General features: G+C 50.5%; 1 protein-coding gene across 1 annotated transcript in view; it reads right to left on the minus strand.

Moving 5' to 3' along the window:
- The window catches only part of IFT172 (intraflagellar transport 172), a 1,142,656-nt gene that overhangs the window by 720,452 nt on the left and 396,823 nt on the right, over positions 1-25,381 (minus strand). The window contains exon 26 of the mRNA XM_078650113.1: positions 2,604-2,693. Coding sequence (XP_078506239.1) covers positions 2,604-2,693 — 90 coding nt within the window. The remainder of the gene's footprint in view (positions 1-2,603; positions 2,694-25,381) is intronic.

The following is a 25,381-nucleotide window of genomic DNA, read 5'->3' on the forward strand; positions in this document are numbered from 1 at the left end:
GACAGCAAATGGTCCGACTGCTGGTATCATAATCTGGCAGTCAGACGGAAGTGCGCATGGGCTTGAATGAATCCGAAAGCAGTTTTGCTCAGATGGCCACCCTATAAATCAATTGTGCGTCTTAACCACCATGAGGTAGGTTCACGCCTAATACTGAGAATCATATTCCATTTGGTCACGTGTCAATCTTTATTGGACATATCAATGTGTTAAGAAACTGTGCCCTAGACCACCTTGCAGGGTAGGTCCGCACACATAATGTCTTGGACCACAATGTGCGCTTCTGCCCGTATATTACATGTGTAAACCTTGTTTTGTTAAAAGCTGGTTTGATTAACTTATAGTGAACTGACCTAATGCAGGAACTGGGTTTAGTCCCCTGTTTTGAAATATAATTCCGTTTCCCAAATTTCATGTTCTGTGCAAATATTGTGATTACTACAGCTTCTGTGCTACAATATGCGCCTTGACTACCTTGTTATTGGCAGGTCCGCGCATTATCTATGCAAACCACCTTGTTTTATAAAAGCAGTCATGAAAATCATGGAATTTTGCCACCGTATTAGATAATCGTCCCACCAGCCATAGCAATAATACAAGCCTTCTTTTAACTTTCATGTCCTTCTGATATGCTCCATGTAATTTAATTGACGCCCGTCCTGACGCCTGCAGGCGCCCTGTGCTACCTTGGTAACACCAGTCTCGTTGCATGCGAGGTTACAAATGGCCTCGGTTTCCATGGCAGTACTTCCTGATTGTTCCGGGACCGGGCTAGACGCTGGCTCGCACGCGCGCTTACCAAAATTGCTTCGGGTGAGTTTAAAATCGAGCGGCGCCTGTGTAAAATCGAGCAGCTCCTTTTGACTGATTTTCCTCCCTTTTGGCCTAGCCGTTAGCTAACGCTTTCACTAACTCGGTTCTATATTAATCTACAGAGTAAGTGATGGATCGTTGACGCTTTTTGGACCTATTTACGATTAAAACCCTCCCACTACCATGACACCGCATTGAATGATTCCATACTACAGCAGAGGTATGATATCTGGCTAAATGTTTTTTAATGTATAAAACAAACGTTTTGTCTGGCGTTCATATCCATTGATTGGCGCCTTCACTATTTGGTCCATAGATACAGCATTCTCCACACGGAAATGGCCAGGATTACGTTTTGTCAGCACATCCTGATTGTGCTTTGACCGGGGCAGACGCTGGCTCGCACGCTCCTTATACAATTTTATTCCGGGTGAGTGGAAATTAAGTGGCGCCGTTTTTGGACGTCTGTGGCAAAAAAAAAACCCTTTCCCCATTCCTGGCCTGCCATGAGCCAACGCTATCACTAACTCGGCTCCCTATTAACCCACAGATTTATTGATGAAATTTGACGCTGTTTGGACCCAATTACAAAAAACTGCTACAATGACACCCAATTAAATGATCCTACACAGCACTACTGCAGAGGTAGGATTTTTGGCTAAGTGATTTCTTACGTATAAAACAAACGTGTTTGGCGAACATATCCATTGATTGACCCCTTTACCAATTGGTCCATGGGTACAGCCAATTCCACTATTTCGCACGGCCAAGGCCAGGACTATGTGTTATCAGGCCACTATCTGACTCCTGAGCAGGTAACTTGGTGTACATACCTCCTTGTCAGTCACTACCTTTTGAATTTTCTTTATTTTATTTTTCTGTTTTGACTTATCCTTTGGGGACTCTGTTTGGAGACCTTTTTAAAGTCGTTTCTCTATTGTCTTACCTCTAGGAACAGCCCCTCCTTCCTCCCCTTCCCTCACGTCCTGACGAAGACCCGCGTAGTAAGGATCTACTGTCCTACATCCTATGGGTCGAAACGTAGACTTTCTCTACAAACTTGAACTCCTACAGAACAGTCTAATGTATATAGCTAAATAGGAGATTCTGTTTGATAAATATGATGTTGATGTTCACACACTGTTTTTGACCCCACGTCCGGGGATCTATGTAACTTTTTCCTGTGATTCTAAAATATGGTCATACACAATTGAGAAATTTTTGAATAGTGATGTTGAACTATCAAGAAATGTATATCTCTTTCCCCTTCACTTTCCCCTCTCCCCTGTGGGCATATTGAATTTGTGTGTATTGTGTATATATTCATGTTCTGAGTAATGAGCTAATGAATGTTTAGGACAGGTGTGGTGAAAATAAAAACACCTTGCACCCTGATTCGATCTTTTTTGAAATAATCCAACTCAACATACTGTGAATTTAGTAATTTGTTGTGTTCTGTCTGGGACCCCTTTTTTCTATATATACCGAGTCAGACGGAAGGGCAGTCAGCTGGTTGGACTGACACTGAGAGGCTGGCAGTGGCGGTCAGACCGGCATCAAAATGTGGCCCTAAGTGCTGACGTGAGCATCATCTTTGAGCATACCCTTTCTAGCAAACCTGGAATGGATGCATGATGATTTGAAATGAATTAAATATTGAAACAACATAAGTAGTAACTTGCCAATGACATCTACTCTCACCACAACCAGCTAATGAGATGCTCACAGTACAGTGCTGGTACAATCTCTCATGATAACCTCCTGCCCTTTACTCCATCCTGTGGCTGTACCTTGTGAGCCTCTTCCCAAAGGCCAGCCTGGGTGTACATATCAATTGCATCCTTCGTCTGATCTGCTTTAATGTACAGATGCTCTGCAACCTGGGGGAAAGCACAATTAGACAACTGCATTACTTTTTGATGGATAGACATGGTCAATATATCAAATATCAACATAAGGATAAGTTACTTACCTGTAATCCTAGTTCTCTTCCAGGGGTATACTCATCAAAGTAATAAGCAGTGAATTATCCCTGCCCATGTGCGGGACCCCGGAGATTATAACTATATATAGGCGAGTAACATATCTCTTAAAACCAGTACTAAACATTGCTAGACCGGGGATGAAGGCGGGGTGCTTATGACTTTGATGAGTATACCCCTGGAAGAGAACTAGGATTACAGGTAAGTAACTTATCCTTCTCTTCCAGGGGATACTCATCCATGGTCATAAGTAGTGAATAGAATAGCAAGCCCATACCCGACACTTCGCGGACTAGCAATGTAGCACTACAAATAAAAACAATCTTAAAGTAATAGGTACCAATAATCAACTAAACAGATTCCTCAGAGATGCTTAACCTACTTGTGCATCTGCCCTAGTATCTGAATCTAAGCAGTAATGGCGAGAAAAAGTATGAACAGACCGCCATGTAGCTGCTTTGCAAATTTCTGCTATGGGCACATTTCTGAGGAGAGCCGTAGTTGAGGCCTTTCCTCTGGTTGAGTGAGCCCTCGGTCTTCCTTGAAGAACTTTATTAGCTAACTGATAAGTCAAGGAAATACAAGAAACTATCCATCTTGAGATGGACCGCTTAGATGCTGCTAAGCCCGTATTATTAGGACCATAATAGACAAATAATCTGTCCGTCTTTCTAATACCTTTAGTTTTATCTAGGTAGAACTTCAACACCCTCTTAAGGTCTAAAGAATATAAGCCCCTCTCAGGGGCGTAGAGGGATTGGGAAAGAAAGTAGGTAATGTGATTCCCTGATTGATGTGGAACTCTGACACCACCTTTGGCAGAAAACTAGGGTGAGTTCTAAGAACCACCCTATTTGCATGAAAAACTGTGTAGGGTTATTTACAGCACAAAGCTTGCAATTCCCTTACTCTGCGAACAGAAGTGATTGCGACCAGGAAAGCCACTTTCCAAGATAAGTGCTGCAAAGAAGATTTATGTATTGGTTCAAAAGGTGTTCCCATCAGTTTGGTCAAGACCACATTGAGCTCCCACGGAGGAGAAGGCACTTGCACTGGTGGATACACCTTTTTTAGTCCTTCTAAAAAATCCTTTACCACTGGCATCCTAAAGAACAAGTTACTTACCTTCGGTAACGCTTTTTCTGGTAGATACTATATCTGCCTGTGGATTCCTCACCTTGTGAATATCCCCCTTGCGCCAGCAACGTTCGGAAATTTTCTTCGTAGTACGCCGACGTGGGCGACGTCACAGGAGCACGGCATCGCGCGCGACTCCGTCTGACGTCACCGACCCCATATCAGGCCCAAGGCGGCGTGATGACGTCAGTTCCGCCCTTTTTTCCGTGCCTTCGAGGCACACGGACGGACCAACGATAGCAAATATGCAAATATACAATGTACACAGTACATATAGAACTAAATCAATAGTATAAACCATATATACAGCAAGACCAGGTATAGCAGAGTGGACAACGGGGAGGCGGGTGGGTCAGTGAGGAATCCACAGGCAGATATAGTATCTACCAGAAAAAGCGTTACCGAAGGTAAGTAACTTGTTCTTCTGATAGATACATCTGCCGTGTGGATTCCTCACCTTGTGAATAGATTCCCACAGCAGTCCCCACTCCCGGAGGAGGGTGTCCACTCTGCTATACCAGGAAATCTTGGAGGACAGAGCGCGCGAAGTGGCCGTCCCTCCTCACCTCGGTATCCAAGCAGTAATGCTTTGCGAAAGTGTGGAGGGAGGCCCAAGTCGCGGCCTTGCAAATATCCTCAACAGGTACACCCCTAGACAAAGCAGATGTTGCAGACTTTGCTCTAGTAGAATGTGCTCTAATACCCTCAGATGGGTCCTTACCAGCAAGGGAGTAGCAGATCTTGATGCACAGGATTATCCACCTGGAAAGTGTGCGCTTGTGCACCGCTCTGCCTTTCTTGCAGCCAGCAAAACCAACAAACAGCTGGTCGTCCATCCGGAAGTCTTTAGTCCTGTCCAGATAGAACGACACCGCCCTCTTAGGGTCCAGGCGGTGCAGTCTCTCTTCCTCCTTAGACGGGTGAGGGGGAGGATAGAAGGTAGGAAGGGTAATGGACTGCCCAAGATGGAAAGGAGTCACCACCTTAGGCAGAAAAGCAGCCCTGGTCCTGAGAACCATCCTTTCAGCATGAATGGTCAGGAATGGGGGTTTGGAACTTAGAGCTTGAAGCTCACTTACCCTCCTTGCCGAGGTGATTGCAACGAGGAAGATCGTTTTAAAAGAGAGAAGCCTCAATGGACACTTGTGCAAGGGTTCGAAGGGAGAACCCATTAAAAAGGTCAGCACAAGATTCAAATCCCAATGAGGAACAACAAAAGGAGTAGGAGGGAACATATTTATGAGACCCCTCAAGAATCTCAAAACCACCGGAGATTTAAAGAGAGATGGCTGATCCGGCAAACATAGAAACGCCGATAAGGCTGAAAGATACCCCTTGACCGTGGCAACAGCCAAACCTTGCTGCGCCAGATAAAGGGCAAACTGTAAAATATTAGATAAATGAGCCTTCAAAGGGTCAACATCTCTCTCCCTGCACCAAGAAACAAATTTTGACCACCTATAGGAGTAAATGGACTTAGTGGTGTCACGCCTGGCAGAGAGAATGACATCCACCACCTCGTGAGGGAGAGAAAAAGAACTCAAGTTGCCCCGTTCAATCTCCAGGCATGAAGGTGTAATGTCTGGAGGTGGGGGTGTAGAACCTGCCCCCCCATTTGAGAGAGGAGGTCTGCCCTGTGAGGGAGACGGAGCGGCGGGTGAGAGGAGAGGTGGAGAAGGTCTGAGTACCACACCCTTCTTGGCCAATCCGGGGCGACCAATATGACTTGGGCCCGGTCTTGACGAATCTTCCTCAGAACCCGAGGAATCAAAGGTATGGGAGGAAACGCGTAAAGGAGTTGATCTCCCCAACTCAACTGAAACGCGTCCCCCAATGCTCCTTGCATCGGATACTGGAGACTGCAGAATGAAAGGCAGTGAGCATTCTCGCGAGTGGCAAATAGATCCACCCGAGGAGTCCCCCACATCCGAAAGATGTCGTGAACAACCTCCCGGTGAAGCCTCCACTCGTGGTCGGCAGAGAACTGCCGACTGAGACTGTCTGCACGAACGTTCAGAACTCCGGCCAGATGATTTGCCACCAGACAAATCTGATGGTCCTGAACCCAGGACCAGAGACGCAGAGCCTCTCTGCAGAGACACTGTGACCCTACTCCTCCCTGCTTGTTGATGTACCACATCGCAGTCATGTTGTCCGTTAGGACTTGAACCGAACGACCGCGAAGGGAAGGGAGGAAGGCCTTGAGCGCTAAACGTATCGCCCTCAATTCCAGAAGGTTGATGTGAGACAACCTTTCTTCCGGAGACCAAAGACCTTTGACCTCCAGGTCTCCCAGATGAGCACCCCACCCGAGAGTGGATGCATCCGTTATCACTGTGGCCACTGATGGAGGCAGTTGAAAAGGCTTTCCTTGCGACAGATTGCCTTCCACGCCCCACCAAGACAGATCCGCTGCAGCTTCTCTGGAGATCTTCACTGACTCCCTGAGATCTCCGTTGTGCTGATACCACTGCCTGCGGAGGCACCACTGGAGTGCCCTCATGTGCCAGCGTGCATGACTGACCAACAGAATGCAAGAAGCCATCAGACCGAGCAGACGAAGGACCTTCAGGACCGGAACAACCGCTCCATTGTAGAATAAAGGAATCATCTCCTGAATGTCGTGAATCCTTTGAGGTGGAGGGAATGCACGACATACAGAAGTGTCCAGTACCGCACCTATGAACAGGTTGCGCTGGGAGGGCACCAGGTGAGACTTGGGTACGTTTATCGAAAAACCCAACTTGTGTAACAACTGAGTTGTCTCTTGCAGATGATGGAGCACCATCTCCGGTGACTCTGCTTTGATCAGCCAGTCGTCTAGATAAGGGAATACAGGAATCCCTGACCTTCTGAGATGCGCAGCCACCACTGCCATCACCTTGGTGAAAACTCGAGGCGCAGTAGTAAGTCCAAAGGGAAGAACCGCAAACTGGTAGTGCTGCGATCCCACCGTAAAACGGAGATACTTCCTGTGCGACTTCAGGATTGGGATGTGAAAATACGCATCCTGCAAGTCGATTGACACCATCCAGTCTTCTTCCATCAGCGCAAGAAGAACCTGAGCAAGGGTGAGCATTTTGAACTTCTCCTGCTTGAGATAGAGGTTCAAAACCCTGAGATCCAGGATCGGCCGAAGCCTGCCATCCTTCTTGGGAATCAAGAAATACCGGGAGTAGCATCCTTGACCCCTCTCCTGCTCTGGAACCACCTCTATCGCACCCTTTCGAAACAGTGCCAGGACTTCCTCCTGCAGGAGAAGCAGGTGGTCCTCCGAACAATAACCTTGGCAAGGAGGGTAATTGGGAGGGAACTCCTGAAAAGGAAGAGCATACCCATTCTCCACAAGATTGAGAACCCAAAGATCTGATGTAACCGATTCCCAATCTCGTAGAAAATGAGTAAGCCGACCCCCTACTGGCCCTACATGATCCAGAATGGTGGATCTAGGGCTGCTTTGCTGATGCGGGTGGGGGTTGGGCATTATTGGAGGAAGTGGAGGAAGAGGAGACTTGACGTCCACGTCCACGACCCCTCTGTCTACCTCTATAGGATCTATATAGAGGGTTCTGCTGCTGCTGCTGCTGTTGTTGTTGACCCTGCTTGAAGGGACGAAAAGAAGATTTTCCAAATCCTTTGAATTTTCTAGTCGTCGACCCTCTCATCTGCAGACCCAAAGATCTTGCGGTGGCACGGCTGTCCTTAAACCTTTCCAAGGCTACATCAGCCTTCTTACCAAAAAGGCCAGTTCCTTCAAAGGGTAAGTCCAGCAATGTAGACTGCACATCCGCAGAGAAATCTGAAGACTTTAACCATGCGGCTCTCCTGGTCGCAATGGATGAACCCATAATTCTAGCAACAGAATCCACAGTGTCCATGCCGCTCTGAATGACCATGCGGGCAGCAGCCTGAGTGTCAGAGACCACTTCATTAAAGTTCTTCTTATCCTCCTCAGGAAGTTTTGATGACAATTGCTTCACTGAGTCCATTAGAGCATGCACATATCTACCTAAAAGGCAAGTAGCATTTGATGACTTAAGAGCCATGCTCCCAGAAGAGAAAGTCTTCTTCGCAGACTGATCTAATTTCTTAGACTCTTTGTCAGCTGGCACCTGAGGGAAAGAGCCTGCAGCCCTATTAGAGCAAGCCGCCTGAATCACAAGACTTTCCGGAGATGGATGCGTAGAAAGAAATGCCGGGTCATCAGGAGCCACTCTATAGCGCCTTGCAATAACTCTTGAAACTGCAGGAGCAGATAATGGCCTCTTCCAAATCTCCTTTATTGGATCCGTCAAGGCATCAGTAAATGGCAGTGTAGGCTCAACAATTGAAGAAGGAGAATGCAAGACTTCAGTGAGGATGTTGGGCTTGTACTCCACTGTGGGCAACTTTAAATTAAGAAGGTCAGCAGCCTTCCTAATAACCACGTGATAGGGAGCCACGTCCCTAGACGGAGTATCAGAAGTCGAAGGCAGACCCCACTCGGGAGAGAGTTCCAGACCACTAGCATCCCGAAGCTCATCGAAATCATCATCATGATCAGGAAGCTCGCCCTCTTCCACATCAGAACTTTCATCATCCTTTTGCTCGAGAAGACGCTGAGCTCTTCGCCTCGACCACTCCAATCGAATCGAAGTCGACGGATCCGGTAACGACTCCGACGGAGCCGGTTCCGACGTCGATCGAGGAGCCGGAGCAGCAGGACGAGAGTCATGAACAGGTGTGGTACCTTGATCTCGACTGCGAGGTCGCTCCGGAGTCGGCGAAGCCGCATGCGGAGTCGAAGACCTCGGTGGAGCCGTACCGAGCCATGGTGGAAGAGGCGCCGGCATGAAAGGCATAAATGGAGCCGAGGCGTACGACTGAGGAATACCCAGATTGTACGATAATGGACCCATGGGACCAACAGGCGCTCCAGTGGGGTACATTGCCCTAGAATATACTCCAAACATCGCATTTAGAAAATGCGAGGGATCCTGTCCAGGACCAGGAAAGGGAGGGTACGGACCTACCGGATGTTCCAATGGAGGCCGTCCCGACACATTCTCACTCTGACCTTCCGGGTCCACAGGAGACTCCGCTGGAGCCGGTTCTAGAGGAATCACCTCTTCTCCCTCTTCATGCTCCGAGGATATCGGATCCGGATCCGGCTCCGGCTCCGGGGCTGGAGAACCTTCTTTTGATAAAGCAGGCGAAGGAGAGACAAAGTCTTTACGATGTTTGTGAGACCTTCTCTTCGAATCAGAGGATTCCTTCTCCGAATGATGTTTCGAACTGTGCTTCCTCCTCTTATGCTTTCTCCTCGAGGAGCTCGAAGCGTGACCTGAAGCCGATTTAGATCTAGATCTAGATCTTTCTCTGGATTTTGACTTCGCTTTAGATCTCGACTCCTCTCCAGATCTCGAACCCGCTCTGGACCTCGACGCCGATCCCGACTTCGATCGAGACCTTTGCTTCGACTTCGATCTTCGTGACGTCGATCTCGAATAACGACCAGAATCCTGTTTTACTTTTGCCAAAAGTAATTTAGCTTCACGCTCTCGAAGCGCCTTTGGATTCATCTTAAAACAGGAATTGCAGTTCTTGACGTCGTGACTCGAACCAAGACACCACAAACAATCCTTATGTGGGTCAGTGATGGACATCGTGCGGGCACAAGACCTACATGGTTTAAAGCCTGTTTTCCTCGACGACATCTTCGGAGAAGAAACAAGTCGTAAGAGAGAAACAGTGGCAATTAATTAACAGAAAGATACTAAGTATCGCAGAAGATCCCGAAAACCGTTAGCGTCGAAGACGCGGAAAAAAGGGAACTGACGTCATCACGCCGGCGTGGGCCTGATATGGGGTCGGTGACGTCAGACGGAGTCGCGCGCGATGCCGTGCTCCTGTGACGTCGCCCACGTCGGCGTACTACGAAGAAAATTTCCGAACGTTGCTGGCGCAAGGGGGATATTCACAAGGTGAGGAATCCACACGGCAGATGTATCTATCAGAAGAGCCCTGTGTAGGGGACTTTCTGTACGCTGTGATGGCTGCTAAGTGTAACTTGATGGAGGCGAATTGCAGCCCCGACTTAGCCAGATATAACAAATATGGCAGTATGACTTGTTCCTGACCAGAGACTGGGTCATGTCTGTTATTCACACACCAGATGTAGAAACGCTTCCATTTGAAAGCGTAGAAAGTTCTAGTAGAAGGTATTTTAGCCACCTTGAGGATGTTCATACAGACATCTGGTAAGTCTAAATGCCCATACTGCAAGACTTCAGGAGCCATGCTGTCAGCCGCAGCGAGGGAAGGCAGAGATGGAACACTTTCCCTTGACTCTTGGACAGCAGGTCCGGACGGCAAGGCAGCCTCTGAGGTGGAACTTCGGAGAGCTGCAGAAGATCTGGGTACCAGTACTGGCGCGGCCACTCCGGAGCTATCAGTATCATCCTGGATATGGTCCTGTAGAATTTGGTGATGACCAATGGAATGAGAGGCAGTGGAGGAAAGCCATAGAGCAAGTTCTGGGTCCACCTCATCAGCAGCGCATTCCCGCTCGAACCTGGTTGGGGAAACCTGGATGCGTAGACGGGGCATTTGGCGTTTGTTGCGTCTGCGAACAAGTCTATGTCTGGAAAACCCCAGCGTTGAAAAATGTCGAGAGCCACGTCGTTGTTGAGCACCCAGTTGTGCGCCTCTACAAACTCTCTGCTGAGGAAGTCCGCCTGAACATTTAGGGCACCTGGGACGTGAACTGCCTTGATGGTCAGATGTCTCGCCAGTAACCACTTGCAAATTGCTTGCGCCTCCTGGGACAGAACTCTGGATCTGGTGCCTCCCTGCTTGTTCAGGTAAAACATTGTTGTGGTGTTGTCTGTCTGAACTAAGAGGGAGTTGGATCTCAGAGACAGGAAGAAGGATTTGAGAGCCAGCTGGACCGCTCTCAGTTCCAGGAAGTTGATATGATAACGCTTCTCCGTGTCCGACCACCGGCCCTGCACTTGGAGGTGATCCATATGGGCACCCCAGCCCTGCAGTGAGGCGTCTGTCACGATAGTTTGTGTTGGAGTCTCTTGGTGAAAAGGAACCCCTTGCAGAAGATTCGCTCTCCTTGTCCACCACCTGATAGAGTCCTTGGCCGACTGGGGAAGTGCAATCCGATCCTCCCACTTCCCTGAAGCCTGCGCCCACTGGTCCTACAGAGCCTGCTGAAGAGGACGCATGTGCAATCGCGATTTGGGGACAATGAAGATGCACAAGGCTATGGACCCTAGGAGAGAGGACACTTGTCTGACCGTAGGGAGAAGAGTCTGAAGAAGCTCTTGAGACTTCTTCCTGATAGATATGAACCTCTCCTCCGAAGGACACACGTTTCCTTGCAAGGTGTCCAGTGACGATCCCAGATAGTGAATGTTCTGAGTGGGTTTGAGAATCGATTTCTTGTAATTGACTCGAAGACCCAGGTTGTTCAGAATGTGAAGAGTGACAGACAGATGCGACTGAAGAAGAGATGGAATGGAACTCTTCAGAAGCCAGTCGTCGAGGTATGGGTAAATGAAAATTCCTCGTTTGCGCAGAAAAGCTGCCACCACTGCCATGCACTTTGAAAACGTTCTTGGTGCTGACTTGGGACCAAATGGCAGAACTCGAAACTGATAATGATGCCGAGCCACTTGAAAACGGAGAAGCTTCCGATGCTTCCTGGACACTGGAATGTGGAAATAAGCGTCCTGCAAATCTATGGAGCACATTCAGTCTCCTTGATGTAAAAGTGGAAAGATCTGGTGTAGATCCAGCATCCGGAACTTTTCCTTTCTTATGTATCTGTTTAGGATGCGAAGATCCAGAATAGGCCTGTACTCCACAGAGGGACCCTTTTTCTCGACCAGGAAGTAACGAGAATATATGCCCAGGCGCTTCTGATGAATTGGGACACGTTCTATGGCTTCTTTTTCTAGGAGACTGCGTACCTCCTTTAGAAGTATAACACGATCCGAGAGCCCTCGGAGGGATGGAAGGAGGAGGAGCCTTGAAACGTAGCAGATATCCATTTTCTACAATATTTAGCACCCACTTGTCGTTTGTTATCTTGCGCCACTCCTCCAGAAAGCCAACGATACTTCCTCCTACCGGAGTGGCCAACACATTTAGAGGAAGTAACTGCTCATTGTTTTGCTGGTTGCTTTGAGGTAGAGGCCTGTTGTCTATGGTTGCCTCTTCCTCTCCATGGACGTCTCTGTTGAAAATGAGACCTTTGCTGCTGCTGTTGACCTTGCGACGACCACTGGTTCGATTGACCTTTCTGTTGAAATTGACGTTTATCATTGGGACGAAAACGTTTGCGAAAGTCTTTCTTGTTTTTGTGACCCACCGCCTTAACTGTGTACAATTCCGCCTTCATTTTTGTCATCTCCTCGTCCGCATGAGGACCGAAGAGAGAAGAACCATTAAACGGCAAGTTAGTGATTTTTCGCTGCAATTCTGGTTTAAGACCTGTTAGTCGTAGCCATGCTTGAACAGATACCATGAGCGTATCCGTGAGCAGCCAAATCAGCCCCATCCGCTGAAGCGCTAATCCTCTGGTTAGCGACAAGACCTCCTTCCTGCAAGATTTCTCGAAAGTCTTGTTGATCTTCTTTAGGAAGCTTGTCAACAAAACGACCCAGGGAATCCCATAAGGACCTGTCGTATCTTCCCAATAGAGCCAACGCACTGGATACCTTCATAAAGGAGGCCGTTGTGTTGCAAATTTTTCTGCCCATGGAATCCATCACTTTGCTGTCCTTATCAGGAGGAGCGGAGGATGAAGACATCGATGACTGCGTTTTCCTTGCCGCTGCCACAATGATGGAATCTGGGGGAGGATCTGAACGAAGGAATAATGGGTCCTGTTCAGGACCTTATACTTCTTAGCTATACGCGAAGGCACAGACCCCACTGTTCCAGGAGTAAGAAAAGTCTGAGTGGCAAGATCAATTATGCCAGGAACAAGTGGAAGCAAAGGCCTTGCTGAGGAACAGTGATGTAGGGTCTCAAAGATCACTGTGGTGGATACCTTAGGTACCGACATCTCTATATTTAATTTGCTCGCTCCTCGACATAACACCTCATTGAAGGTAGTGAGATCATCCACAGGTGAAACCCGCGATGGAGGTGTAGAAGTACAAGTAGGAGAGTAATCTCTCCTAGAGGGCTTGGTAGATGAAGTAGACCAAGTGCGAGGCCTTCAGGGACTCCTCCTTGAAGAAGAATGCAAGGATCTAGATCTGTTCCTTGAATGCCTCCGACGGGATCGAGAAGAGCATGATCTTGGTGGAGTTCTTCTTTTTGAAGAAAACACAGTGGGTGTCCTCGATCTTCGTGGAGATCTCCGAGGTGTTCGTACTGGAGACTTTGAGAGGCGGGAAGGAGAGTAGGTACAGGAGAAGTCCGAACCAATACTGCTGATGGACTTAGCCTTCTTCCGCCTAGGTTCTTCACCAACCTCCGGAGAGCCCTCCGGTGAAATCTGCACAATATTAAGTTCCGGTGAAGAAGATCTGGAGGGAGAACGAGATGCACCGGCAACCTCCTCCGAGGCCCCAGCATGTTCTTTGTCCCTCGACGTCGATGTCCTCAACGCGACAATTGTACCTCCTTCGACGTCGAACCACGATGATGCCGTGTAGGAGTCAAGGGCTGTGCAGATTTCGACATCTTCACTGGAGACCTCGACGTTGATCTGGCATGACGTCGGGGAGATCTTGACCTCGAACGCCGTCGACGTCGTGGAGACTTCGACGTCGAACGCCGTCGACGTCGTGGTGATCTCGACGTCGAATGGTGTCTTGCTCTCGACGTCAACCGGTCTTCGTGCCTCTTTTTTTTTTGATCAAATTTATTTTTATTGAGTTCAGCAAAGCAATACATTACAACATGTGAAACCCCATAACTTCGCCCCCTGATTCGGTTTACGCATACCGCACATTCCTCCCAGTGTAGGGCATTGGGGAAGAATGTCATGTGTCCATGTAGGCGTGTTAGGCGGAAATCCAAGTAGTCATTGCGAACTAGAACTCCTGTAACCGAACCTCCCTGGTGGCCCTCCCAAACACCAACAGCATCCCCTCCCCTACCCCTCTCCTCCCCCCACCCCCCTCCCTCCGGTGTGTACTGGTGGGTCAGCGGCAAATGCCTGAGAGGACTCGTCTTAAGCCGTACTCTGCCCCTCCACTGTCGTAGTACGGAGTTCATCTGATAGTCTGAGAACCCTTAGGTATTTGGGGCATGTGAGCTCATTAAATTCTTCTGTTAACGAGGAAAGGATAGGCTGCCATATTTCTTTGAAAGTATTGGATGTCTGCGTGAGTGAAGCCTGGATTCTCTCCATGCCCAGTATGTACCATAGTCGCTGTAGCCACCCTGTGTGGGTAGGTTTCCTCGTCGAGCCCCATAAGGAGAGGATGTGTTGTGTTGCAGCCCCTAGTGCCAGTCCCATCTGTTTCCCCCGAATGGATTTGAGTGGGAACGTGAGTTTGTTGGGAAGACCCAGGATCACATACGCAGGGAATTCGGGAAGCTCCGTATCAAAGTACTTGTCTATGTCCCTGAGTACCCCGTCCCAGTATTCCTGCACCTCTACGCACTCCCAAAGTATATGTATCATGGTCCCTGTCTGCCCACATCCCCTCCAGCATGTATGGTCTCTCCATGGGTTACTGTTATGGAAGCGTTCCGGTGTCAGGTGCCAATAGTAGGCCACTTTCACCGCTGATTCTTAACTGGCAGTGTTTCTAGCTGTATGGTGTGCTCGGTAATAGATGTCTTGCCATTTCCTGTCCGAAAGTGTGCGTCCTAGTTCTTTCTCCCATCTTTTCTGGCCCGCAGATCTCGTTGTGGGTGGTGTGGGAGCCAGCAGTTTGTATAACTCCGTAGTGACCCCCGAGTCTTTGGATTTAGCGAGAAGCCATTTCTCATATGGGGTGAGGAGGCGGCCGACCAGGGGTTCAACATCTTTTTGTGTAAGCCAATGCCGCAGCTGGAAGTATTGAAAGCTATGCGGTTTTGACAATCCCATACGCCTCTTTGATCGCGGCTAGTGTCATAAAGCCCTGCAGGTCGAACAAGTGTCCCGCGGAGCGACACGCGGTCTGCCGCCATTGGGGAAAGGAGCCGGGATGTGCCCCAGGCGGGAACGCCGGGTTGTCCAATAGGGGCGTCATCGGTGATGGAAAGGTTGTCAGACTGCGGGGACCGCTACCGCGTCCCACACCTGGAGGAGCGTCCTGGTGATGGGTGACTTTCTCAGGTAAGCAGGTCTGTCCGATCTTGCCAGGAAAGGGACTCTCCATAGCGGCATGCCAGCCATTGCTCTGTCCTGAAAGAGCCAGCGCTTTTCGGAAAGAGGCCGTGACCATTCCAGGAGATATCTCATCTGAGCTGCTTGAAAATAGCGCCTCAGGTCAGGCACCCCGAGCCCGCCCTCCGCTGTCGATCGGGTGACCAGGTCGCACCGGAGCCGGGGGCATTTATTGGCCCATACGTACTGCAGCAAGGTGTCCTGCAATTTCTTAAGCATGCCCAGGGCGGGGTGGGTGGGGGGGGAGGGGGTGACCGGGATGGTCTGAAAAAGATAAAGCACTTTTGGCAACAGGGAAATTTTGACCACGGCCACCCGGCCCAACCACGAGAGCGGTTGTTGTCGCCATCTCGAGATGTACCCTTGTATGCGCGCTTGGAGTAATTGAGGTCGAGCGTCTGGGCCGTCGAGGGCGTCAGCTCAATGCCCAAATAGGGCAGTTCAGTCGATACGGCCAGTCCCCCTGTTGGCTTGGCGGGTGTTGCTGCCCAGGGGAAGAACAACTGATTTCCCTACGTTCATTTTGAATCCTGAAACCGCCCCGAACCGCTCCATCTCAGTCAAGAAAGCCGGTATCGACACTCTGGGGTCGTTCACTGCGACTAGGATGTCATCCGCATATAAACTGATGGATCTGCTCCTCCCCCCCCGAATGTGAGTCCTGTGATGGTCTTGTTGTCCCGAACATGTTGGGCGAAGGGTTCTATATATAGGGCGAACAGCAGCGGCGAGAGCGGGCACCCCTGCCGTGTGCCACGCCGAATATTGAACGGCCTGGAGCCCACCCCATTTACCTTGATCGTTGCCCGAGGAGACTCATAGCAACTGGCTACCCAGGCTCGGAATCTTTCCCCCAGGCCAAATCTCGCCAGAGTGTTATCGACCGACAGCAGGGCCGCGTCCGAGGCATTAAAGTGAGCCTTATCGATTACATGCATCAGGCGTTTGGTGTTATCCGCACTCTGTCGGGAGGGCACAAAGCCCACCTGGTCTGGCTCTATAATTCCCGGCAAACAGGGGCCTAGTCGCGCGGCCAAGTTCCCCGTAAATAACTTCAAGTCCACGTTAAGGAGTGATATCGGCCGTTACGCTGTGCAGAGAGTCGGGTCCTTGCCCGGCTTCGGCAGGACTATAACGTCCGCCTCCAACATCTCTTGTGGTATCGAGCCCGGGCCTTGGAAGGAGTTAAATAACGTCGTTAGTACCGGCGCCAGGAGGGGGCAGAAAGCTTTATAGAAGCCGGCGGAAAATCCATCCGGCCCTGGAGCCTTTAAAGGTTTAAGTCTGGCGATCGTTGATATCACCTCTTCGAGGCGTATCGGGGCATCTAATGCTCGGGCGTTCGAATCGTTTACTGTCGTGACGCCCGCGGTCTCTAGGTATGTTGTCCCTGCATCGTGGTCCAACGCTGGGTCAGCAGCGTAGAGCTTGGCGTAGAAGGTTCTAAACGCGTCCGCGATTTGGTCATCCTCACGAACATCGTCCCCTCCTTGCGTTCGAATGATGGGAATCTTGGATCGGACAGACTTTGCTTTTAGCTTGCTAGCCAGCAGGCGGCCAGTTCTGTCCCCCCCCACATAGTACGTGTGGCGGAGACGGAGCGCCGCGTATTCCGCCCTGTCCAAATCCAGGCTCGCTAGCTGTGCCCTGTCTGCCTTCAGCTTGCGCCATATTCTAGGGGCCCCTGTCCGGCAATGAACTCTTTCCAGTTCCAGCACCTGCTCCGCCAGTTCCTGACGTTTTTCTTTCCTCTCCCTGTTATCCGCTGCTGCAATCGCCATTAGTTCCCCGCGGATAACAGCCTTCAGCGCCTGCCAAACCGTTGACTGAGCTACCTCCCCTGTGTCGTTCCGATTTAGGTAATCGGAGATACTGAAGGCTATTTGCAGTTGAACCTCCTTGCGGGTGAGTAGATTTTTCCTGAGCCGCCATCTGCCCCTGTGTGGTGGTGTGCGTGGAACTGTCAAATGAAGGACCACCGCGTCATGGTCCGACAGTGCTGCAGGGGTGACCTCTACGTCACGTACCATGGGGGTCAGTTCCGTGGAACCGAGAAAATGGTCTATCCTGGCGTACGTGCGGTGCACATGGGAATAGAAAGTGTACCCCTGGGCAGTGTGGTGTATCTCTCGCCACATGTCTGTCAACCCCCTGTCGGCCAGCCATTGCTTCCCCGCTGTGGAAATCGCCCCAGTGTCTCCAAATCTCCTCCCCGATCTATCTACCTCATTGTCCATGACCAGGTTCATGTCTCCCCCTATCAGGATGTGTCTCGAGTCCCCTGCCAGTGCGTCGGAGAACGCTCCCTTAAGAAAGGCCTCTTGTTTGGAGTTAGGTGCGTAAAGTGACCCCACCGTGAGTGTCATGGTACCAATCAAAATAGTGTGGGCTAAGAGTCTGCCTTTAATTTCTGCCACCTTGCCTCCCACTCGCCCTTTGAAGTGCTTGGCTACTAAGAGGGCCACTCCTGCCTTTTTCTCGGTGGTGGAAGAGTAAAATTGATGCGGAAAAGCCCTGGATTTCATGCGATGCCAGTCCTTTGCCAATAAGTGCGTCACTTGAAGAAGACAAATATCCGCCTCTGAGCGTTCTAAGAAGGAGATGATCGCCCTTCTCTTAATCGGGTTGTTAAGTCCTTTTACGTTAAGAGTAAGGATCTGGATCGGCTTGTCAGCCATAAGGTGGCGTGAGGTCTGCCCGCTCAATTACCGGCCTTGCGCCGCCTCTCATTCTCCTGCTCTCCGCACGCCCGAGCCGACCACACCGAGTCCCCTGTCTCCTACCCCCCTACCGAACCCCAACTTCGACCCCCCAACCCTCCTGCCCAATCGCATCCGTTGTCCCCCCAACTCCCTCACCCCCCCCCAAAACTCCCCCAAACAATCCCCCACAACTTTTCCCAGTGTCTCGGGCCTATCGGGACAGAGTCCAGGTCCGTAGAGTGTCAAATTAGGTGAGGACATGACGGCGGTCGACTAGTCGCCCCCCGACCCCATCCCCCAGATATGGCAATTTCATGAGGGCAAACCCATGTACAGGAACACCTGTCTGGCCGCAGTGTTGTCAGCTACCTCCTGCACAGTCGCCTCTCGCTCTTGGGCCGCTACAAGGGGGTCCGGCTTTGGAAAGGACTTAGGTGAGCGTCGTCGTCGCACAGTCTGCCAACCGTCTCTGGATCGTCTCGTGGGCCCTTCCGGTGATCGGTGTGGGGAAGTCCCCCTTGAGGCAGCCTCCTCTGGTAGGTCAATGTCCAGCACCGCGCACGTGTCCCGAAGAAATCTAAGCTGATGAAGCGACCCTTTCCATTTGAAGATGAGGCGGAATGGGTGGCCCCATGAGTAAGGCACTCTTGTCTCTTAGGAAGTCAGTAGCGGGCTTGAAGGCCCTTCGCTTCTGTAGGGTGATGGCAGATAGATCCTGAAAGAGGGCCACTGGGTCTCCCTTGAAGGTGATCGGTTGTCGCACTCGGGCTTCCCTCAGGATGCGCTCCTTCAGTAGGAAATCCGGGAGAAAGGCCAATATATCTGGAGGGGGGGGCCCGTGCACGACGCGCCGGACCAACCCTGTGTGCGCGGTCAATATGGATTTCGAATTCGCCCGGCTCTCCGATGATCTCTCGGAAGAGCTCTTGTAGGTAGGTGACGATGCAGTTCCCTTCCGCTTTCAAAGGAACTCCCCGGACCCGTATGTTGTTCCTCCGGGAACGGTTCTCGAGATCCTCCGAATGTGCTTGGAGATCCACCTGTTGGTCCTGAAGGCGGATGATTTCTTGTTGGAGCCGTTCCACCTCCATGCTGCGGGCCTGGTCCGCCTCCTCCATCACCGCTACCCGCTCCCCCAGACCGTCCACGTCCCTACGCAGTTCCCGCTGCTCACCCACCAGCTCTTGCTTCAGGGCCTGGAAGTCGTCCCTCAGGGTGTTGAAGAGGGATGCCAGAAAGGCCTTCGTGATGGGAGCGGACTCGTCGTCTCAGCCTGAGGTGGCAACCGGCGTCTTAGGGGGCGACTGCGCCGGGGCTTTCTCTGTTTTCGGGGCATTTTTGTGGAGCATGTCCGCTATGTTGCGAACGCCTTTGTGTCCCGCGGTGGCCATCTTGTCGGTGCTTTAGAGTCGTTGGTGGCCCGGGGGTCTCCCGTCGGGTTGCAGGCGGCGCCCCCACCGGACTAGGAGTGGGATCCCTTTTCGCCTTATTCCCAATGCAGCAGCCTGTGAGCGCGGAGTCCTTTCCGGTCGGAGGCGCGGGGCAGCGAGGACCCTCCCCGTCGAGCAGCCCTGTCTTCCCAGTAGGGGCTGCGCTGTGCGTACGGGGGCCCCAAGTGCAGTCCCAGCCCTCTACGGCCTATCGCTGCGGTGGTCCAGTGGGTTCGATTCTGGCACTGTCCCCGGCCCCGTGGGCAACCGGGGTGTTATGTCACCGGCCTGCCCTCGGCGCCCCAGGCCCAGGGTCCGACGCGAACAGGGGGGCGCGCTCCTCACCTTCCAGCCACAAGGACGTCCCCTCGTCTGCCAAGCGCCGGCTCTCAGCCGCTTGGCCAGCCTGGGTCTCCGTGCAGATCTCGGTATCCCCTGCCGCCTCGCCGTCGGTCCACCTCCTGTTTTACTCAGCTTTCGCATCGGCCAACACGCCAGCCACAGGGGGTCTCTTCCACTACCCGCACCCAGATCCTCTGTCCCTGATGTTTGCTCGCCTGCCTGCTTTGGGTGTGAGGATCAGGGCCCGGTCGCCACCTCTCACTGCAGGGGCCTCAGGTGTTGTCCCAGTCCTCTACGGCCTGCCTCCACGATGGTCCAGTGGGGTCTGTTGTTGGTGCCGTCCCCCGTCTCCTGGGCACCGGAGTGTTCTATTAGTGGTCCGCCCCCGCTGTCCCGGGTCCAGGGCCAGGCGCCGGCAAGGGGGCACTCTCCTCACTTCACGGCCGCAGGGACGTCCCCCCGTCCGCCAGGCACAGGCACCCAGCAGCTTGGTCGGCTCGGGTTTCTGCGCCGACCTCGGCACTCCTCGTTACCCGGCCGCCGGATCACTTCCGTTTGCTCGCTACCTCTCCGGTCAGCACGCCGGCCACAGGGGGTCTCCTCCGCTGTCCGCCTTCAGAGCCTTAGTCCCCGGTGTCTGCCCGCCCGTCTGTTCTGGGCACAAGGATCCGGGCCCGGCCACAGCCCTCCGCGAACTAGGCCCGAAGCCGGGGGCTCGAGTAGTGCGGCAGCCCACCTGGCCTCCACCGGGTTCCGTCACGACCCAACCAGTTCTCGTCTCCGCCGACAGGAGTCACAGCCGCTCACTTGTCGCTCCGGGGGTCTTCTCTGGCAGTTTGCCGCTCTCGGCCTCCGTGTGTGGTCCGAGTCACCCACCGCACCGGGCCCGAGACGTAGAGGACTCCTCTGGTGCTGGGTTCACGCTGCCGCCATCATGCGTTTTCGCGCCTATGAAGGCCAGAGCCGGGTCACCTCGTCTCCTGCCGGCGGCGTCTCCCCAATCAGCCAGCTGGTAGCGCCGGGATCGATGCTGCGCCCTCGGCAAGTGAGAAGTTTTAGGGGTAATGCCCGCTATTGAAGGGGTGGTATGGGGTTAGGGCCGGGGAGCCTCGGAAAACGCGTCCAGTCAGGCCGCCATCTTAGCCACGCCCCCTCTTTGTGTCTCTTTGACGTCGGCAAGCTTCTCGACGTCGACCTACGCTAAGGTGACGGAGAGTGTCTCGACGTCGATGGGGCTCTAGACGACGATACATGTTTCGACGTCGATAAACCCACATCTTGGCCATACCTCGGTTCCAAAGCAGGACGCTTCGACGTCGAGTCCTTTCTCGACGACGGCGACTTACGCCGTCTCGACATCGGAGAGTGTTCAGGCCTTTTCTTCGACGGTGGCTGCAACACCGACGGCGAACAAGCTGGAATCTTCCTTTTTCTCGACGTAGAAGAGGCAGACTGCAGAAGGTGTCGATGCTTTTGATGAGAGGAGGGCTCTTGATCTCCAAGGCCACTTTCTGGATGTGTTTTTCCTCTCTCCATCACCGCCTGAAGCCGAATCCTCTCTCCATCACGGAGAGTTCTTGAAGAAAACTTCTGGCAATGATAACAAGAGTCCACCTTATGGGAAGAAGGAAGACAGGCGATACACACAGTGTGGATCTGATCTAGCCATCTTTTTTTCAAGAAGATGGACAATTTCTGAAGAGAGCTGGCATTTTGACAGAAAAAGATGACAAGTTTCTGTCAGAAAAAGAAGAAAAATCTTCTTCCAGCACAGGAGAAATGCTAAACAGCAAGAAAATTAACAATTTCTGACTAAAAAGTCAAAAAACTGTCGAGCTCAAGCTCCAGGATCCTCACAGAAGGAGCCGGAAAAAAGAACTGACCTAACTGTCACATGTGGTGCATGCTGGGAGCATAGGGCTCTCTGAGGTTCTTAAAGGCAAAGTACCTAGATTCTTGGAAGTCTTAAAGGCAAGGTGCCAGTTTTCTTTTCTGTCCCAGGACAGTAATTCCTATGCAGTCTATGGGCCAAATTGCCTCAAAAACGTATGGTTTTTTCCTTGTTCTGGAAAATAAAGAAATTCTTGTATGAAGCCCTTTGGGTGTATTTTTCTATTACAAGTTTTCTTAAGTAATGTGTTACTATACAAGTATGGATAAGTTATTTTCTGGCTGTTTGCCCCTTTTTTGGTGGAATTTCTAGTCGAAGTACTGGACAGTGTAGCCTGTGGATATAGGCTGCATTATCTGTCTTTAAATTCTCTCTTAAGTGTCTGTGCAGTTCTGCATGTTTGGACAACTTAAGAGATTATTTTTGATTGCTCCGGGGTCCGCGCACATGGGCGGGACTATTCACTAGATTATGACTATACACAGAGATCCCCTACTACAGAAATATTGTTATAAGCTCCGGGGTCCCGCACATGGGTGGGGATAATTCACTGCTTATGACTATTGCTGAGTATCCCCTGGAAGAGAACTCATGTTCCATTTCAGAGCAGTATTGAACTCATTCAATGAGACAATTATTAATAGTGGTATCAAAACAACAGATTGTTTTACAACAATGAAACTAACATCACCAACAATAATAATAATGTGACTATTGACAGAATACATCCTACTACATTTAGGTTACTTACTTGTAACTGCAGTTCTATAGCACTGGGATCTTTCATCTCTTGTGTCAGACTGTGACTCTACAGTACTTTAATACAGGAATATATTGTATTAGGACATGCAGAGGCAAAATATTTACTCTCTAACTTGATAGAGTGAAATGTGTCGCCTTTCATAGTATGGACAAATGTACATGAGCAACAAGGATACAATCTTGCGGTGCTGGGAAACCATGGTCAACCAGTGATGTCACAATCAGTGCTGTACTTGTGTTGATGGTGGATATGCTGAATATCCATTTACGTAGTTGTTGAGCATGGACCCAGCTAAAGAGCAAAGAAGTCCTGATCCATGGCAGGAGTCATGACTTACTATTCAAGATAGTTTATAATTAAGCTGGGTGTTTATGGCAAATTAATCCTATTGTGTGGAGACGCAGTGTTCTCTGAAGAAGTGAGTTTTCATCTCATCTCTGGATTGTAGAAAGGCTAGGGTGATTCTGTTGCTGATAGTGGTGGTATTTCAAATCTTGTGAACATAGGTAGAGATGGTTTGTCTTTTGGTTTCCTCTTAATTGCAGTTGTTTGTTCCCAGTCTGACGATGGTCTTGGAATCTGGTATTTTACTTCCCACCAGAGGTAGCTGTCAGATGTGAAGGTTGCAGGTAGCCTTGTATATGACTCTGCCTATCTGAAGATGAGGCAGTCCTAGAAATGGAGCCAGCATTGACGAGATAGGATTGAACTTCCTTAGGTTCTTGACGAGCCATGATACCACACATAGGATGCTGTTCAGTGGAGTCCATGTGGTGTCAGAAGAAAGCACTGCAGGATTTTGCATCTATATCTTTGCATCCTTTGGGAGGTAAAACAATGTAGGGAGTTTTACCTGTGATGCTGAACAGTGTGGGAAAGTACTTGCGCCCAGTTATTCTCTCAACACCATGCCCATAAGACTGGGTCTTTCCACTTCTTGGAATGACCCAATTAAACCCCATTTATAGGATTAGTTATTTAGCTCCGACAGCGTACAACTGCATAGGTTTGCTTTGTACAGTTAAATGTTCTCTGCTCCCATCTTCCCCCGATAATTTGCATTCAGATTGCTGCCTTTGTCTAAGAGAGCAAGAGTCATAGTATGCTTCCCTCACCCATGCCTTTCTCATCTCAGTGCCCTTTATTTCCATCCCACAACATAGCTTTATTCTCTGGAGGGTCTTTGATTCGCAATCCTGTATGGTTGGTTGGTTGGTTGATAGCTTTATTTCGATATGCAAATATCATAAAAGCATTACAGAAAGGTATATAAAAACAGCACATCGTAAAAGACTGTACAATAAAGAGACAAGGCAGATAAAAACTGACAATTAGTCTGAAATAAGTTAATTAAAAGTGAATTAAATTGATATGGACAGTCTTTTTAAGCGGATCAACCATGCCCATTTTAAAAATTTGGATACAGCACAAACTATTGGAGAGGATGTATCTGTTAATAAAATCCGTAAGGCCACCATATGCTGGCGAATACCCAATTGTCTGCATAGGGGTTTAAGCCAATGGGATCTTGGACGGGCATAATCAGGACATTCAAAAAGGAAATGGGCCACGGTTTCGGGCCTGGTTGTACATGGGGCACAGAAACGTGATGCCTGCGTGGGCATATTCCATCTTGAAAGGAGGTCAGCTAGAGGTAAAGTACCTAGTCTAAATTTGATATAAAGTGCCCGGTCCACAGAGATTGTGATTATGTCCAGGTAAGGCTCAAAAGCAACAACGTCTTTTATTGTCAGGTAAGCTGCGGTGGAATTGCAGTGGCGCGGGTTGCTAATGAGCTTGGCAGAGACCCATTCCCAGTATAGTTTTTTTAGGGTCGCCTTCGGCGGGGCAGAGTGTGTGGACCAACAAGACCCCAGACCTAGGTCCTCCAGGAGATTTTTAATGTCCCTAAGCCATTTAATCTTGTGCCAGCCACCCAAGCCCATCACCTCTGACAACCCGTCAGCATAAGTTTTTAGATCAGGCACCCTCCAGAGACGAGCCCAAAGGAGAAGAGGCCGGAGGCGAGCCTGGTCCTTGATCGCTTTACAGCCCGCATCCAGAAGCACCGGAACTGTTGGGGTGCTCATCGGGATGGCCAGGAGGTCCTTAAGGAATTTGTTCTCGGCCTTGATCAGAACCTCCATGTTACCAAGGCCCCATAGCTCAGCCCCGTAGAGAGATGCCGTTACAGCTCTGGATTTGTAAATGTCAATTATTGGAGCTACGCATTGTTTGGATGAATTGTTATACGCCTTCAACAAAGCTCCCCCCACCCTTTTGTGGCTGATGGTCATTTTGTTGATATGGGGAGTCCAGCTCATGACATCGCTAATACGGATCCCCAAATAGTCAAATTCTGATACTCTTTCAAGGGGAATAGAGTTCAGAATAGGAGGGCGGCCAAGCTTACGGGCGGGATGCATGGTTAGATATTTGGTTTTGTCCACATTGATGACAAGTCCTCTCTTTGTGCAAAAGTCCTGGAAGCGGTTCAGGAGCTTCTGGAGGCCCTGGGGAGTTTTGGAGATAAGCAGGGTATCGTCGGCAAACAACAGGGTTGGAATCTTTACGCCCCCCAATGAGGGAGCGTCTGCTGGTTCACCAAGCAGGTGCTCTACCACCCCATTCACGTACAGGGAGAATAGGGTGGGAGCTAATACACAGCCCTGCCGGACGCCCCTGACAACCAGGATCCTGTCGGTCTTTTCCCCATTCTGTCCCCATCGCACCTGAGCATAGTTGGCATTGTGTAGTTTGATGAGGAGCGTTAAGATGTAGGGGGGCATTCCAAGACCATACAAGACCCTCCAGAGTTCCTCCCTAGGAACCAGGTCAAAGGCAGTCTTCAGGTGTATAAAGGCCAAGTAAAGACTGCCCTTGCCCAGCTCCACCACCTTCCAGTAAAGTAGCAGGAGTCTAAAGACTTGCTCAATAGTTCCTGTGCCGGAACGAAAGCCTGCTTGCAGGTCGGACAGTATGTGGTTTTCAT

This window comes from Lissotriton helveticus, chromosome 6 (genome assembly GCF_964261635.1).
Source record: "Lissotriton helveticus chromosome 6, aLisHel1.1, whole genome shotgun sequence".
NCBI classification, from domain to species: domain Eukaryota; kingdom Metazoa; phylum Chordata; class Amphibia; order Caudata; family Salamandridae; genus Lissotriton; species Lissotriton helveticus.